General features: G+C 34.9%; 1 protein-coding gene across 1 annotated transcript in view; it reads right to left on the bottom strand.

Annotated features, from left to right (window-relative positions):
- DPP10 (dipeptidyl peptidase like 10) overlaps positions 1-19,887 on the bottom strand; it is a 273,664-nt gene that overhangs the window by 203,536 nt on the left and 50,241 nt on the right. The window contains exons 2-3 of the mRNA XM_087707706.1: positions 5,627-5,741; positions 857-952 (exon numbers count right to left, since the gene is read on the bottom strand). Of these exons, the coding sequence (XP_087563832.1) occupies positions 857-952; positions 5,627-5,741 (211 nt within the window). The remainder of the gene's footprint in view (positions 1-856; positions 953-5,626; positions 5,742-19,887) is intronic.

Genomic DNA, 19,887 nt, shown 5'->3' with positions numbered 1-19,887 from the left:
TTAAATGTGCATATAGTACTGAGGAAGGCCAGGTGAGGAATTGATATAGGGAAATGAATAATTAAAATAAAAGAAGAGAAATGTGAACTACTTGGACAGGATTGGTTTGGTTAGGGAGACTGAATAAATATTATTGCTTGCAATCTATCGGAGATTAAAATTTGGGTCAGAGTTACATTGCAAGTTTGAGTAATTATGGGAGAAGAGATGGAGGAGAGTATAAATAGTCATCTTACAACCATTGTTTACTGACCATCCAAAGCAACTACAGTAGTGGAAACAGTGACATGACCGTTTTCCATACTAACAATCATTTCAGTATACTACAGTCATATGATAAAAATTCAGGCACATGGCAAATGGTTCATATTTATGATGCTCGAAATGTCCTGGGGTTATTCTGACAAGCAAAGTCAATGAGGAAACAATATTTGCTTAAAACCATGTTACTAACTTAATAATGGCAGTGATTCATTTAACTGTGGATCATAAAATGAAAGGTCATAAAATGGATCAAATTGTACTTGACAACTACATATATACTTATCTATTTCTTGACCTCGCCTACCTTAAAAGGCTGATTATCTATCTCTATCAAGAGTTTGGCCTTGGGGTTGCTTAGAATCTACCCACAGAAAACATGACTAACATAAGACCAGTTGATTTCCTAAATATGATTAAATAAAGATTTGATTCAAGAAGCTTAAATCTGTCCAGCACTTAATAAGCAGCATTCTACATTTATAACATACTCTCTAAATGTACATTAGTTATATGTACACTAGTAAAATATAATTCACTTTTTGTATTTTCTATTCAAAGTCCTTGTCCAACATATCCAACTTATTCAACATACCATTCATCCATTTCGCATCTGGATTGTGAACTACGAACTCTTTTCTGAAGAGATCTTCTAAAGATAATCTTGTTTCTGAAGAGTTTGACAGTTCATCTGCAATAAAAAGCAAACTTTTAATAAAGAAAACTATTAATTTTAAAGCACAGAGTTCATAGATAAATCTTTGCTTAAAATACTGACATCCCTTCCCTGTTTTCAAGTAATGTTTATTTGTACATTAATTCATGAAAAAGGATATCTATCTATCTATCTATCTATCTATCTATCTATCTATCTATCTATCTATCTATCTATCTATCTATAAATTCCCATGAACCCTATGACCATAACTCAACCAAGTTAAAGTTCCTTGCCTTAGATTCAAGATCATCAGTAAACTAGCATAGAACAGATCACGTGTAACTGAATTCAAAAAATAAAATAATGTTATAGTATAAAACATAAAGTAATTTATTTGATGTTAGATAGGCATATGGTATGAATTCAGCTACTGTAGTTTATTCATGATTAAAGCAATATCTGATTTAGGAATGATACGTGAATTTTGTTGAGCCAGTTGTTGAGAGGATGCAATTACTCTTTGACACTATAAAACCAAGAATTTACAACTTTATTTTTGGGTGTGCACTGCTGACCAAAGGGATGCGGTGGCTCAGTGGCTAAGACGCTGAGCTTGTGGATCAGAAGGTTGGCAGTTCAGCAGTTTGGATCCCTAGTTTCACGTAATGGAGTGAGCTCCCATTACTTGTCCCAGCTTCTGCCAACCTACCAGTTTGAAAGCACGTAAAAAATGCAAGTAGTAAAATAGGAACCACTTTGGTGGGAAGGTAACAGCATTCAGTGTGCCTTCAATGTTGAGTCATGCCGTCCACATGACCACTGAGATCTCTTTAGACAGTGTTGGCTCATTGGCTTAGAAACAGAGATGAGTACCACCCCCTAGAGCTGGAAACGACTAGCACACATGAGCAGGGGAAGCTTTACCTTTACTGCTGATCAAATTAGCAGAAGGGATAAGCACAAGGGATTAGTCTGTGCTTAAAAACTTGGCTAAAATGGCAGGAAATCCCTGACATTCTTGCAACAGGATTTTTCCTGTTTTCAAGGATTTTTCATATACAGTTTCAAAGCCTTTAAGGGTTCCACTTTCAGAAGATGTATTTGGCCATTTTCTGTTCTATGTTGAAGCAAATTACAATGAAAAATGAATAACCCTTTCAAAATATTTTTCTCTGGGAAGGCTGCAGGGTTTTTTACATTGTCTTACCTTTAGATTCTTTTTTTGTATGAATAAAGTTGATGGTAGAGATATGAAACATAGACAGGTAATGTGGGGAAGTGGACTTTGATCTGATCTGAGGCAAAATCAGATTCAAACTGCTCTTAGTTTAGATCAGAAGCACAGAGTGGAAGTCAGATAATGAAGCTTTTCCCTGCAACTGGGAGGGAGATCCCCTTTGCACAACATAATGGTTAATATTTTAATATGTTGTGATTTTTATAGAATTCCCACATGCTGTTCCCTGGGCAGCCAGATGTATACATCATCTGAAAAAGATTCTAGAATAATGTTTGTCATAGCTATACTTGCATAGATAACCAGCAGAATTTGATCACTATTAACACTTTATTATAGTGGGATACTTTATTCAGCTGATCTAATTGAAGGTTTATTGCAATGACAGTCAATGTTTGTCTTATCTAACCCAGTATATATGATGCTAATGTATTGTAACAACTGACTTTTATTTCATTTCATTGTTTCAATATTGTTCAATTCCCGCAATAGACTGCATCTTTAGTTAGTTCTACTGTATGCTTTACTTCAACTAGGAACATTTACAGAATTCTTTTTCCCACTAAATTTTACATTTGGGGTTATTCATTTTCCACTATTCCAACTAAGATTTACTGTTTGAAGAAATGGTAAAAGAAAAGAAAATAATTGTGACAAAATTAATTTTGGAATCTCTGTTACTCCAATAATAGGTCACTATTCAAATTTTGGCCCAGGGGGTTAATCCCCACACATTGAGATATAAATATATTAATTTAGAAAGCAATACAATCTTGTGTTGCTTAATTGCTCATTATGTAGTCTCCAATGCACTTATTGGCTTTCTTTCACCATTGAATAAGGGAAAGAGTAGAGTAGTAGGATACTATACATGAACTCATGAAGCACAGCAGTTTTATAAACTAAGAAACGTTAATACTCATTGTGACAGATGTCCCTCAGGTGGCCCTCAGTCTCTCATGTATGTTAATACATGAGAAAGCTAATCTTAATTTGATATTTACTTGCGCTGTTTTTCTCAAGGCATCTGAACTCTCTGACAAGAATTGCATTTCTATATAAAATTAAGGCAGTAACTTAAGCAGAAAATCAGAGGCTAAGTATGTGAGATATTTAGAATCTCCTTAGATCAAGTGATACCACTTCACAAGTAATCTTAACTAAAAAAAATTGAATTAGAAGTTTTGATCCATTATTTGTAGCTAGTGTATAGGAAAATAGTTTAATCTGCATCAAAATATTGGCAAAACTAACTCTCTCTAATTGCTCTCTCAGAAAGCAAACAAGAAAAATGGGAGAAAATAGTGCCTATTGATTGAGATGAATAAAGACAAAAGTATAATTTTATGAAATGTTATGCTTAATTCCTAACACCAACTATTCAGAGATTGTTGTTTGAACTACCTACACAACTGGTCCAGAATGCAGTGGCAGATACAGTATTGGGTTTTCATATGTTTGCCCATCTTACACCTCTGTTGTGCAAGCTACATAGATTCCCAGTTTCCTTACAGGTGTAGTTCAAGGAGTTGGTTATCAATAAAGTCCTACATAGCAGAGAAGATGGTTATCTGCAGGACTGCTTCTCAAATAATATCCGGGTTTTCATTTATAACAATAACAAAAAGTATCAAAACCCGGAAAAACGAACACTGTATATAGAGAAATACTTTGACCTATTAATCAGATACTAGCAGATTTCTCAAGCTAGTGATATAAAAATTCATCCAGTGTGGCTATAAATCGCCAGTGCGAAATGCTCCTGTACTCTATTTATTGCAATTTAACTACATTTTAGGGCAACTGGGAAAAGAAAACTTTTTAAGTATTCCAATCATTACTCATTGACCGTAGCAATTCTAACTGCTCTAAGTCTGCATATAATCAGATGAATAAATAATTAAAGATCTAGTACCTAAGAAGAAAAAGATATATTGTTTTTATTACTTTACTGATCTCCAGATAATAGGAATTGGGGTTTACTGAGCTTGCTATACTGTGCAATAATTTGGCCTTCCCAGAATGGTAAGGTGATTTGCTATATATTTCATACTACTAATTCAAACTTATTTTCATCCTTCATTTATCCTTTCTTTCCTATACATAGGAAAGTTCAGGTTTATTTTTTACTTTTCCATACTCTCGTAATCCTGACTATATTTGTTTGGGAAAAGGAAGAAAAATCTATCTCTTCTGTTTTACCCATTGCTTAAGAAGGAAAACTTCAACCAAAGGTCAAATACTTTGTTTCTTCTGCCTTGTGCTCTTACAGGGCTCCCCAAACCCCAGGTTGTGGCCCATTCGGAACTGGATTGTGGAAGTAACAAGTGAGCACACATGTGCACGCAGTTCCACTTGTGCACACAGCGGGAAGGCAAGCACATGTGTGTAGCTCCCATTTGTGTGAATGGCAGGTGCACCTGCTTGCTTCTTGTGTAAATGCAGCTGCGCGCACTCACTGCTCACATGGAACCATCTCCTCTTCTCTTCCCCTGCTGGTCCACAAAGCCAGAAAGGTTGGAGACCACTGTGCTATTGGACTGATTAGTGAACTTTCAATTCCCCATTGCTATGAGACAAAATCATGAGAAAATGCCATTATCCAGTGTCCAAATGGGATGAGCAGCAATGGATTTAATAGGAAAGCAAAAGATCCAAAAGATCAGAAGAGCATCACAGCAGCACAGTGAAAGCCCTGCCACCTTTATATACCTCACAGATGTATAAATGGGTGGGAATTTGTTGCACTGCTGAAACTACCACATTGATCCTCACCCCTTCTTCTATGATGCCACTGTAATAGGACTGTCATTGATGGAAGGAAAACGTTTAGCTATATCTATCTCTTAGCATTCTTCACTACTTTAACTGAAGTATTGACACTATGGCATAAATAAAACAAACAAAATATGTATGTAGTTACTTACCAAGCACATCTAAATCACATTAAAGTAACCAAAATATCTTTACAATCTCCAAGGCTTGTCACAACTTTTGAGCATCCCTAATGTTCAGAAATTAGAACCTGAAAAATCTGATACATCCTACATAGGGAATTCTGCTGCCATTTACATTTCTTTACTGTTTTGACCATTGCTTTGTAATGGTCTTAGAGATGTCTTCAAAAATTGTTTAAGGTTTTTTTCTAGATTTACTTCAAATCACAGAAATCTGAGATGTGGGAATAGGTTGTGCATGATGAGATGTAGAATATTTATGGATGCATGCACAATTCCAGGTCCTGATGTTAATGGATGATCAATAATCTTCATCTTTTATCAATATGTCAACATTTTATCCTACCACATTCTACAGCATGCTTATCATTACTATAACATATGACATTTCTTAACTTACATAGTAATATCTTTCACTAAGTTTCAGCTATTCATATATTATTGTTAAACTGAATACAAGCAATTTAGAGTTTAAATATTCAAAACAAATAAGTAATAAAACTTTATTACTACCTGGTGTTAAAAGAATTACGGACATGGTGATCAGTGAACATACAACTAGAATCACCAGCAATGCAATTGCTATTCCCTTCCAGTTCCTCTGTGGTGGGCTGTTGCTTCCAAGTTCCTAGGAAAATTTAAAAAAAAAAGGAATTTGTTTGATGATTACATATTAAATATGATAAAATAAAAGAAATTATTTTATGCATTCTTGTAGTCAAAGGGTGGTTATTTGATTGGTTATTTGATTTTCCATCACAGCAGTTCATTTTATTGATTAAAGTATGCCATTTTTACTTTTGTTTTAAAATATCACATATTGTTATAGCTATATCTCTATTTCATATAAGCATATGCATGCACAGAAAACTATCAGATTGATTGTACAGATATTGTATAAATTGTGGGTGGTGCTTTAATGTACTGAAGTTAAACCCAGGACATAAGATAATTTCCACAAAATAATTAGGAAAATAAAACTTCCTAGTCAGTATCAAAAGTAACTAGAGTATATTTGAATATTCAGTTGTAAATTCTTTACTTTAACTATACCATGATTCTGAATTACCGTATTTTTCGTACCATAAGACGCACTGGAGTATAACACACACCATGAGGTAAATGTTTTTAAAAAGGTTTTTGCACTCTGCAGGTCTCCCAAACCCTCTGCATGTCTTGTTTTTTGAAGAAAAAAAAAGCATGCAAAGCTTTGGGAGTCTGCTCCTGGGGGCGGGGCAAAAATGAGAAATGATGGCCCGTTTTTTGTTCATTTTTGCCCTCCCCAACCCTCAGGAGCACTCTACAAGTCTCCCAAAGCCTCTGCGTGGCCTTTTTTTTTTTTTGAAAAAAGGCAGTTTTTTGCTTGTTTCCCCCCCCCCTGCTGCCCCCAGAAGCTTGGCAGGCCTCCCCAAACCTTCTGCATGGCCATTTTTGCAAAGGGGGTGGGGTTTCAGTAGGCAAAAAATGTTGTATTCAGTGTATAAGACATACCCAGATTTTCACCCGCTTTTTGGGAGGGGAAAGTGTTTCTTATATTCTGAAAAATACGGTACTTCATTATTATTTTAGACATCAACATTTCTGAATAACAGTGCTGAAAGATTTGTTTCTGCAATCCTGTCACATTTAAATACTTCTACTAAACCAGGGCTGTCAAACTCCCTTCCTGTGGGCTGGATGCTTTACACACTGGCCATGCTCACGCCCGGTTTAGCGAAGGGGAAAAAAGTCCTGACACATCACGTGATGCCACCATGACAATGTGAGTTTGACATGCCTGTACTAGAGGAAAGTGTACTTAAATTCCTATTTGAACACTGAAAGATTGTTTTTTTAAAAAATAGTAAAAGAAATATAAACTAGAATTTGCATTGTTACTTCACTTTTCAATGTGGCAACATAAGGCTGAGTAACAAAATATATTATAACTACACTTGTGTTTATATCTTGATCTGACTCAATGGGATGTCTCATCTTGAGGAGGCCTATTGGTCTGACTCAGTCTGAATAAGATCAGAGAAGAATATTTCTACCTTCAGAAAACAGGGCTGACTGCCTGAATCACACATTTCGGTGTGTCATTGTGTCAGAAATAGCTTCTATACATAAAGTACATCAGCAGAAAATTTTGAGTGACTGAAGCTCCAGAGTTTCTTCTTCTTTTGGTTATATGTGTGTAATGCTCCAAATTTTAAGATATGTGTCTAATAAATATATACATGTAATAACATTTACACATTCATGAATTAAACATAATGATCGTGTTAATGTTATTAATTGACAGGTATGCTGTGGACAGGAAAAACCAAAATCAGATTTTGCATTTTAACTCTTAGTCTGTACTGGCTCTCAGTAGTTTCCTCATAGGTCTATCTTAAAAACTGTTATTATTTGCTTTTCTCATTCACCACAGAAGTTTTATGCAGCTCCCTTTCTTTACCAAGTGCCTCCTGTTGTGAAATAATACTATGCATATATTGTACACCTATCATACACATAAAAAACCCAAATTCGTCTCCTCCTCTTTTTGGAGTGAACTAAATATATATAGAAATATATCCTCCAGAAGGTGGAGGAGAAGGAATTAGGATTTTTACATGTATAAATTGTTTCAACTTCTACTCTCAAAATGACATTATAGGGCACTGCACACCAGAACAACTAGACCCAAGGACAGTTTTCCCTCCAAATGGAATGCCATGACTCTGCTTAACAACTAACTCCCACAACACTGTCAGTAAGACTTTATTACTATTCACTTCCTTCCTAGTATCTATTTCTCCCCACTTATGACTATAACCATGTTGCTTGTATCTTTTAATTTATATTGTTTTATTTGTTTCCTAGTACAATTTGATAGCTTATTAGTAACCTTGACTATCACTAAGTGTTGTATCTTTTTATTCTTGTAATACATTTCTCCTTATGTACACTAAGGGCATATGCACCAAAGACAAATTCCTTGTGTGTCCAATCACACTTGGCCAATAAAGAATTATATTCTATAATACGCCTGGGTGATCAATGATTTTGTCTGTGTGTGAGAGGGAAGGGATTTACTCAAAAGCAAGTAATAGTAAATTCATTTAACACAATGCTCAAAGGTATAGTACAATAAATTTATTTTATATGAGGAGCAATTTAATAGTTTTGACTTTGTTGTGCTTATATAAAGAAAGGAAAAGAGAAAATGCTCTCACTGTTTAAAATGCTTGGTCTTTATAATTCTATTAGAACCTTTACAATTATTTCCCAGTTCCAGAAAGACACTGCTGAGGGCTGGGGAATCCCAGAATTGTGTGTGATAGTGTAGGCTAAAAGAAAGTTGGCAATTGGACTTGGCAGACATCAGCAATCTCCTTGTGCATGAATAGAAATGAAATCTACTCATTAATTTAGAGCATGTGGGGAACAGCAGTCTATTGGTAATCCAACAGTCATAGCAAACTTTGAAAGAAAATAATGGTCTTCAGAATAATACTGGCATATACTTGGGAAAATCAGTAGTACGTATCCTGCTTTAGCGAGCTATGACTATTTGGAAAAAATAAAATTTCACAGCCATCTGGAGTCATTTTACACAGACCTTAACTTGTACATCTGCCATCATCCAAATTGGATGCAAAAATGCAGATTGTTTTATTTTCAATTATTTTTAAAAAGTTGCCTTTGATTCCTGTTGGCATTTATTTTCAGGATGATCTGTTCTATTAACATACCATTTCCTTCAACATCATTTCAGAAGCAACTATTTACAAATTTGCAAATTTTGAAACTCATATACGCAATCAAACTAAACATAAATGAAAACTAAATCAATGATTACACATTAATACTCTCAAAAATGAGACTGATGCAGTTTTCTCCATGGTTGATTTCGATCGAAGATTAAGTAAAATAAATTTGCACAATATTAAATATTGTGCTGCAAAAGATTCATAACAATTTTAAAATTATATACCCAGGCTCTAATCCAACTGTACATGCATTCCACTGTAGTAAACTTCTCCATATTAATTGTTGAGCATATTAAGTAGAAAGAACAACTCCTATGTCACATATCTATACATTTCAAAGTACTCATGTCCTATTAAAATGCCATTCATGGGCTATTCTCTGTGAGATATGTTGACACAAAAAGTCAAATACTTGTTCCTAACCTCATCTTTCTACTGTTGGTTTCTGCCAAAGAATCCTTTGAAGATAATCTTCCCAGTTAGCTTTGGGAAGGATCAATGAGGATTAGTTGAGAGTAAACATCTACTGCATCAAAGTGCATATGACTATATGCGCTTTGATTTCCACATGAATATAGAAACTGGTTCAGGTGGAAGCCAATACACTTCATAGATGCAGATGTTGTTGCTGAACTCATGAACATCTGCCACAGTCAATGACATTTAAGAAACATCAACTGGCCAGGCTCTTTGGGGTGCTTGTTAGTGAACCACTCCAGATAATGAATGATGAACACCTGAATGAGGATAACAATTAAGCCAGATTGTATATCACAGTACACCTGCTACCTGTATAAACAAAGGATTTTCTGCTCTCTCCCCACCCTCCCAGTAATTTTCAGACTTTCAATGTGAATCCCTCCTCTTATAGCAACTGTAACTAAGGCACATGCAATTGTATCCTCAATACACAATAGGAAAGCATTACTTCTGACCTACAATATATTACAGACTCACTATATATTGATAAAAACTTCTAAGTGTTCATCAAATCACCAAATACGAACATTATAAACCATAGAAATAAAGGGTTTCTTCATACATACACAATGCCTTTTTTACATGGGTTTTGTCATTCATTTGGGTAAGTGGACACAAAAGATTGCTTTTACTCATCTCTTAGTTAAGCAAACTCAAGTTTAACATAATTTGTAAATTTATTTTTCTAAATACCTAGTGAAGGAGAGTCTACAATTAATTCTCTCATTAATATTCCATTATTCCTGAGACTTTTCCCCCTTAAGTCTTATATCCTTTATATTGATCTTCCGCTCTATCCAAGTCCTATTATGTAGAAGGCATAATGTCAGGAGCATATGCCAATTCATATTGCATATGAGGTGATAATGGTGAACCACCCTTGTATTTCATCCAGTAAAACCACATGGAAAGAAAATATATGTATATATAAAAAAACCTGATGACATAGTGCTGGATGATGGTCCCTTGCAGGTTGGATGGCATTGAATATGCAACTAAAAAAGTTTCACGTTCTTCTGAAGTACCAATAGTGTATACCATGCACCACCGTATGGTTATTGATGTTGTAATGTGAGGAAAAAAATAGAAGTACAGAAGAATTATAGCAAGAAGCAGGAACATGGGAAAGTTCAACACAACAAAAGATGAAAGGAGTTGATTACACCTCCACATTTTAGGGATGAGTGAAATGAAACTATAACAGGGCAATTTCACTCATAAAATAATACTACTGTTAGGACATGAAAAAGAAAAGAAGAAAACTGGTGTTTTCATATAGTTTGGAAGGGTTTAGCAATGACAGCACATTATACTTGGTACAATGCAGTCAATGATCAAATAATATTATTTAAACTTTGTGGTCATCCTATTAATGTGGTAATGATAGTTTAATATCAAAGTTAATGCTCAAACTACTGATGTATGTAAAACCTGACACATTTTACGGTTAAGTTCAAATTCAGAAATCCACAAACATGCAATCAAAATGTGGAATTCATGGTTTAAAATTGGAATACAAACGCTGGTAAAAGTAAAAAGGAAAGAAATAGCTGTGTGTGGCATGGGAATTAAAATTAAACAGGACAATTACTATCATTTCTAAACACCAAAACAGTTTGTATATATTGTATGTGGATATTATCAGAAAGAACACACATTGTATATTCTCCTTGGTAGAATGAGGTAGAAGAACTCAGTTATAACAACAAAAACATGGCAGGAGATGACTGTGGAGAAGATAATCATTTGCTCAGATGTAAGTCAGCCAGTTGTTATAATATGATCTTGAGTATATACCCACTATTTTCAAAGAGAAACCAAGAAACAGAAGAAATAAAACTAGATATCGAAATAAACAAAGCAAGCAAACAAACAACAGAAAGAACTGATTACCCCCCCCCCCAAAAATCAAAGATGATCTGAAAATCTGTGTAGTAGGAATGTTATCATCCATGATACTTAAAAATATATTCTCTATTTACAAGAAACCCTAGCATTAGAAGATGAAGTTCATCAATATTCTGGTCATTATCAAAACAAAAGGCTACCAAAATTGATGGCATATCAACAAATGTGACAAGTAATAGGGAAACAAATCATTGAAGATTCTAACCAATCTTGCAAATCTGGGGAATGATCTATTGGCCAACATATTTCATGAAGCTAGATGACATACTATGCAATTTAGTGGCTCACTTAGAGGATCAAGTGGTAGCCATGGCTCAGAAGTCCATCTTGTATACAAATTGTGCCTATTTCTGAATTGGGTGGATTTGCTTATATGCTTTACTCATCTTCCAGGGCAACTACCACAATGTGAGTTCACAGAGTTAACCCTGTAACAGGACTGCAATGCAACACTACCTGCATTTGGGCATATATTGGTATGCCCATGTAACAGCATTGCTTGTGACCTGCACTGTTTTTAGTAGACTAAAGATACTGTTGAAGTTATGTAAGGCATGCTGCAAGGCATTTGCCTGATTACTAGTGGGATTGCCTGTTCCCAATGTTTTCTGCCTATTCCGACAGATCTAGCAGAGTGTGAATTCTCCATTAACAATATCTAGTTGAACTGAGGAAGCATGCATTCTCTTTCATGGAATTAACTCTCTCTGAGACTCATACATGTTAGCCTTTCAAAGAACTTGAAGATTTAGTTTCAACCTCAGGCATCGAAGCCAGATGTTAGTTGAACCCAGTATATATGTTCTCTGATTCACAATAGAAGGATTTTGCTTGGAGCCTCAACTGCATTGCAATGCATTGTTTTATTCTCTTTTTTAAACTTCTTTTCTGTATTGTTAGCCACCCAGGGGATCTAGATTGATTTTAAAGGCTTTAAATAAATAATTTCCAGTATCAATAACATTACCACAGAAAATTGAATTAACAGACTGTATGAAATATCACAAAATTAATTTCACATGCTAGTTAAATAATGCCTAGAATCATCCAATGCAGAGTACAGCCCCAGATGAAAGAGAAATCCAAAATATTCAAGCTGTTTTAAAAAGGTCTAAAGACCAAATATAATATTGTGGATTCATGCTGAATAATTCAGAAAGCTAAAGAATACCAATGGAAGTCAGTGTGTGCTTCATTGGTTACAGAAAGGCTTTGGAGTCAAAGAAATAACAATCACTTTGGGGGTGGGGTGAGAATGTTCTATAAGGTTGGTACCATGGCAAAAAAGGCGTGTCCTTAGGCTCACGTAGTATAATTCTCTGAGAGGCATGGAACTAGTGTAGTGTGCCTTTCTTGACATATATGTAATAGTGGAAATATAAAATATATTCTTAAAAATATGTACCATATATATTTCATTCTTTAGATATGATGCATACTCTAAGTTAATATGGCAGTATTGTTAAAGTTTTGTTTGTTTACTTTTGTAACATTTTGAACATTCTGACCTTTAAGCAAATGAGGAAAGGAAAATGGATATTCTTTAATGGTCTATTAAATTTAGCATCCAATTCAGCCAAATTCCAAATTCAACATTAGGAGAACTAACATGAAGATTAAATTTATATCTTAACAGTACAGTTCCCAAGTTACAAACATTTAGCACAAACAGTGCCCTGTTGGATTGAACCTCTAGCCCATTTAGTCCAGGATCTGTTCTCTCAGTGGCCAAAAAACTTCACATGGAACCCTATCAAATGGCCTTCATAGGCAGCCAATCACATTTCCATCAAGACTAATAGTCATTGATCTTTCAGGAAGTTATTTTCCAACATCCTATTAGCACTTAGTGCTAGAACCTAATGGAGACTATGTATAGTATTAGATAAGATTAGAACCAACTCCAATTAACATTTTTTACTTTCCATTATTTATTATGAATTGTAGTAAGATTTTTCATCGACCAGTAATTTCTTTAGTTATTTTCCCCCACAATGGAATCATGAATATTTCAGCTAATTGGCTATAAATCTGATACTCAAAAATGTGCAAGGAAAAGTATATTTAAATAAATTATTAATTTGAATTTTTCAAACTATGTTTAAATAAATAATTGGTCTTAAAGAGCTGATTAATTCTCCTTGCATAACAGCCAGTGTCAGAAATAAATTATGTGTTTTTTTTCTGAATGTGAAGGATAAATTTAACAAGATAGTGGCAGAATAAGCCAGAAAGCTGCACGTCTGATGTTTTTCTATTGAAACCTAGAAAAGCTTAGGTAAAATCATTCTTTTTTAAAAAAAAGCTAATACAAGTATATGCCTTTGTAGTTTCTTACTATTCATAAAATGCTCATTCATGTTTATGTTCTATAATACAACAGTCAACATCACCACTAACATAAATTTATTGTCAGTATACTGTGAATTTTATATTGAATCACACAAAACAATGTAATGATATATGTTCACAACCCATTATGATAAGGTTTTGTATTGCATGTAATTTTGTTCAGAGAACAATATCATCGAGACCTTCCTATGATTCTGCTATGCATTATAGGTAATCCTAACTTACTTTATTAGTGATTGTTTGAAGTTACAATAGTGCTGAAAAAATTACTTATGACTGCTCCTTACATTTATGTCAATTGTACAATCCCCATGGTCATGTCACCAAAATTCAAATGCTTGATAACTGCCATGCCAGCTGCAGCATCCTGGGATCACATGATCACCATTTAAGATCTTCCCAGCCATCCTCCAATAAGCAAAGTCATTTGGGGAAACTGGATTCACTTAACAATTATTTGGATCATTTAAGAACCATGGTGATTTCTTTAATGACCAGGGTAAAAGTATAATCAAGTATGACTTGCTTAATAACCACCTCACTTAGCAATGGAAGTTCTGAACTCAATTGTGGCCATAGGTTTAGGACTATTTGTACTCTAAGTGAGCAAAAGATAAACAATGTGTTTGTTGTTGTTGTTCTTGTTTGCGAAAGGTAAGGTCTATATTAACATTTAGGAAGGATCACTGTATATGCATATTTGTCTTTAATTATTCTGACCCATTTATTTCCTAGCTAAAAACTGTAAGAGATAAAACAAAAATAAATAATATAGCTTTTCTAGCTGTTTTTTTTCCTTTTTATTTCTATTGTATACTACAAAGGGAGTTTCATCCAAACCTTCTTTTTTAAAAAAAATCATATTTGGCATTTGAAAACCATACAGGAAAATGAGATGGAAAAATCTGATACAAAAATACATTATAAATACAGATATCTCTGTTGATAAATCTCTGAACATATTTGCTTGTGCTTGAGCTTTTTTTTTTTTTTTTCAAAATCTGTACCATGAGATGCAGCATCAGCAATACCATTTCCATTTCACCTTTTTCTGTACCATCTAAAATCGTACTAGGCTGTAATCAATGAACCCTATCCGGAAAAATAATTATCTGACCTATTTTTTAAAAAAATGTCTATACTGAGATGTATATATTCAGGATATGAGTCGATGGCACAGTTTGTTTCAATTGTGAAACAAATTGAGCTGAAGCTGTACAGCTTTCTTCTGCCTGCCTTTGCAAATGCAGTTTGCATGTATATTTGCTCTTGAGAAAGTCCCACGCTAAAGATTGAAGGCAAACAGTACGATCTTAATTTTTTTTATCAATTCCCACACCGTTCAATGTGACTGATTCCTAAGTCAGATGTGCACAAGATGCCACTTTGATGATTAGGAAGACCCCTTGATAAACACAGAGATACTTAGACACAAATACAGATTGCAATGTGGAAAGTGAAGAAGGCAAAAGGGATTCACTGTAATTGTTTTGTGTTATTACACAATTTAGAAACTGCTACTGGATTTCTAATTTATTGTGTTTTCAGATATTATTTAGAAAATAAGGGCTATCAAGTGAAATCTTCGTTGGAATATGCGGACCAGTAAGAAGTCAGGTTTTGTGCTTGTGCAGGCTGAGAAATGATAATAGCAATAGTAATAGCACTTAGACTTATATACCGCTTCATAGGGCTTTCAGCCCTCTCTAAGTGGTTTACAGAGTCAGCATATTGCCCCCAACAATCTGGGTCCTCATTTTACCCACCTCAGAAGGATGGAAGGATGAGTCAACCCTGAGCCGGTGAGATTTGAACAGCCGAACTGCAGCTAACAGTCAGCTGAAGTAGCCTGCAGTGCTGCACTCTAACCACTGTGCCACCTCGGCTCACATACAGCTAGTGGAGAGCTAGCTAAGCTAAATGAGTTGTAGTCTCCAGATCAAATGAATTATATCATAGGACACTGAAGAAACCAGCAGAGGTTATTGTGCAACCACTATCTGTAATATTTGAAAAGCCTGAAGAACAGACAAAGTCCCAGAAAATGAAAAGAGGTTAATATTGTTCCTATTTTCAAAATGGGGATTAAACAAGACCTGAAAAAGTACATGCCACTGAGCTTAACCTCATTACTGGGCAAGGTCCTTGCTCACAGATTATCAAACAGCATGTCTATGAGCACTTAATCAGGAATCCATTAATTAACAGTGGATTTATGACAAACAGGTCATGCCAGGCTAAGTTAATTTCCTTTTATGACAGAGTTACAGATTGGTTGATTGGGGAAATACTGTGGAATACAGACTTAGAAAGGTTTGACAGTCTCTCATTGTATTTTATTTTATGTATTCTATTTTATTTTATGTATTCTATTTTATTTTATGCATTCTATTTTATTTTATGCATTCTATTTTATTTTTCTTTATGTACACTAACAGTTTATGCACCAAAAGCAAATTCCTTGTGTGTCCAATCACATTTGGCTAATAAAGAATTCTATTCTATTCTATTCTATTCTATTCTATAGCATCTAACTGACAAAATGGCCAACTATGTGTTTGACAACTCAACCATTTGATGAATCTCAAGGATTCGTACCTAAAAGGTAGTTATCAAATTAATATGGCTGTCCATTTCAAGAAAAGTGATTCCAATTGTTGTACAACAATAGGCTAGAACAGTGGGTGAAAATAAATGTTAAATTTTATTCTAGTTTAACTGAAAGAAATATAAATTCATGCATTTTTCTCTAGATTAGAAAAAACAAGAAAAACATGCATAGAATGGGGAAAAGGACTTGGATTCCTAGTGGGTCACAAGTTCAACATTATGTCTACCCAAACCAAAAGAGAAAAGACTCCAGCACCTCTCCACCAATAATCAGCACTCAGATTACCATAAATTAACTCCAAGGTTAACTTCAGACCAACAATCAAATAAGCAACACCTCAATTAAGAAACTGCCAAAGAGCCATCAGCTGAACCAAATAATATCTAAGGTCACTCCTACCCACATAGATAGGCAAATCACCAGAATATAAACTGACAGTAAACATCACTCCTTACTAGCACTAATGATGTTATCCAGTTAGAGTGATGAAACATCTGCAAGAAAACAAGCAACCTCAGAGAGCACCAAGAATCCTTCAATCTCAATCACTCAATTGTGATGCAGCTGCAAAGAAGGTCAGCAACATCTCAAAGAACCACCAAGAGATGCACAGAATCCAAGTAGTGGGAAGTAATTGTCCCACACTATTTTGCCTTGGTCAGCTGAAATAATGCATTCAATTCTAGTTTAAAAAGGAAATTGATAAACTGGAACAAGTCAGAAAAAGGCTATCAAGATGGTGAAAGTACTGAAAACCAAACACTATGAAGGACAGCTAAAATACATAGTTACCTTTAGTTTGTTGAAGAGGAGGTTGAGGGGACATGGCAGCTATTTTCAAATACCAGAAAGGCTACCATATTTGTTTGGATTTATTTTTAATTGCTTCAGAGACTAAGGCAAGAACTGAAGGAAGAAGCATCTAAAATATACAATTTAGGCACTAAGGTTAGACTTTAGAACCTCTCAACAATAAGAGCTGTCAATTAATGGAATAGGTTACAGCATAGTTTCTTTTTTTCTACTAGAGACTTTTAAATGGAGGATAAGTATTCATCTACTGAGGATGCTGTAATGAATCCTGTAGTCTGTTTCTATCAACCCTATGATTGTATTATTTTAACAGGCCCCTTGAGATGGGAATGAGTGACATCTCTGACTACTACATTCAATATTACTTTCTGTTTCCTTTTTTTCCTCTTGGTCCCTGGGGAATCCATTCAAACTTTCTAATTTAAACAACACAATCTTAAAAGATAGATGCTAAGAAGTTACAGTAACAGTGAGAAAAGGCTATCAACCTCCTATCCTATTTGTGAGCTTTATTTATCCAACTACCTAGACATTCTGCGATATGGAATATAAACTAGATGCCCAGTGAAGATGATTGTATGTTCTTAATAGCTATGGGTTTTCAGAAATTTAATACATCTGTTACTATACTTTAATATATCTTAAAATATATATTTATGACATGAAGTATTCCTAAAATGCATATGTACAACACATCCTAAAATTAATTGGATTTTTGTGCTTTGGTATCTTGTTACTTTATTTACTAAATGTTTAATCTAATTAATCTCTCAAAATCTATTTAATTAGATTCTAAATCAAGTGAACTTCTCTGCATTTCATAGTAACAAATGTATTAATAATACCCACTAAGCTGAATGGTTCAGCTAATATTTGTATAAATTACTGGTCTTCGTCTTTTTAATTAGAATTCACTTCCCTGAAGCTAATTTCAAGTTTTTCAAATTCATGCCAAATGAATTTCATTTGAAATGCCCATTTCTACTAATACAGCATTTGGTTAATGTAACAAATCTCTAAGAAATGTCTAAAATTACACAGGTCTGCAAAAGAAAATTTTGAGAGCTGTTTTGGTTATTCCACGTAATCTTTATTTTTGGGGGGTGTACTGAATGATGTCCTTTGTCATAGGACATCATGTTTCCTGACAATTTTGGTAACTATGTTAAATAAGGCAATACCTCAAAATAAATGGAAATAGACATAAAATTAAAGTTTTATTACAATATTTTCATGAAAATCCTTTTTTTAACTGAAATGAGTTCACCTACACACACTAAACTCAATTCTTCTTCCTCGTGAGGTTCCTCTTGGTGCATTTATGCTTGTGAGTAGCATCTGGAATGTCTCTCTGAAGCATCCAACAGTAGTCTGCCATCATTGTAATGCTCCATTTTCCCTGGTATCTCCTTTCCATCTCTTTAATGTCTTGGTGGAATCGTTCACCTTGTTCCTCACTTACAGCTCCCAAATTTTCAGGAAAGTAGTCAAGGTGGGACTGGAGGAAATGCACTTTCAAACCCATCAGGCAACCTAAAGCTTGAAATGCTTTCAGCATTCTTCCGACGATCTTTTTGTAGTGAGGATCTTTCTTATTGCTTAAAAAATTCTGTACGACTTCTTTAAATGCAATCCACCCTTCTTTTTGAGGAACCATCATGGTATTGACAAACTCTTGATCAACTATAAGCCTTCGAATGTCTGGTCCGACAAACATACCTTCCTTCAATTTTTTCTCCAAAAGGCATGGAAACTTGGTGACCAAGTATTTAAAGCATTCTCCATCTCTTGGAAGTGATTTTACAAATTGCTTCATCAATCCCAATTTTATGTGGAGAGGTGGTAGAAGAACTTTATGGGAAGGTACCAAAGTTTCTTGGAGGAAATTTTTTTCACCAACTGTTAGCACCCTCGGCTGCCAACTCTTCTTGGTCCAGTGATTTTGTCAGTCTCGACTGTCCCTTAGACACAGAAAACAAGGGTATTGGTATACCCAGCTTGTTGCCCAAGCAGCATGCCCAAGATCTTCAACTCCCCACACACTTGCCAACCATGGTCTTCATATTTAAGTTTACGAAGAACCAATTCCAAGTTCTCATAGGTTTCCTTCAAGTGTACGGAATGATCTATAGGTATGGAAGTGTAAAAACCATTGTGGAGTAAAACTACTTTGAGACTTCTTTTTGAAGCTTCTATAAAAAGACGCCATTGCTCTGAATCATATTGGATTTTAAATTGACCTATCAGACGTTTGACATCAATGCAATAAACCAACTTGTCTTCCTGGGCAAAGTAAGGAATGAACTCCTTTTCATGATGTCTGAACCATGAAGATGACACTCCTGGCAACAATAAATTCCTGCTTTTCAGCCTTGATCCGAGTAACTCAGCGGCATCTTTGGGAAGATTCAAGTCTCTTACCAAATCATTCATCCCCTCCTGAGTAAACTATTTTGGTCTTGTATCATCTTCAAAGTCAGAACCTGATTCGTCATCTGGTTCAGGTATGATTTCACCTTCATCTGAGCTAGGTATCTCTTCCAATGTAGCAGGAGGATTTGGTACTGGTATATCTGTGCCATGGCGGATGGGACGAATTGCTGAGTGAAAATTGGGGTATGAAATGGAATGCTTCCATTTGGAATTAAACCCTTTCACCTCACATGAACAAAAGTAACAGTCATCACTATGGTTCTTTTGCTCCCGCCATACATAGGAATCCCATAATGGAAAGATTTTTTCTTGAACCAGTTTCGGAGGTCCTCAACACACCGTTTGCACACTTTATGAGGCACCCAAACTTTATCTTGATCTCCAATTTTTAGTCCAAAGTATGCAGAGTATACTTTTTTCACAAAGTCTGTAATATTGAG

The sequence above is a fragment of the Thamnophis sirtalis genome, unplaced genomic scaffold (assembly GCF_051295495.1).
Source record: "Thamnophis sirtalis isolate CommonGarterSnake01/CBP01778 unplaced genomic scaffold, rThaSir2_p1.2 scaffold_1, whole genome shotgun sequence".
NCBI classification, from domain to species: Eukaryota; Metazoa; Chordata; class Lepidosauria; order Squamata; family Natricidae; genus Thamnophis; species Thamnophis sirtalis.
This window is presented reverse-complemented; position numbering and strand designations above follow the sequence as displayed.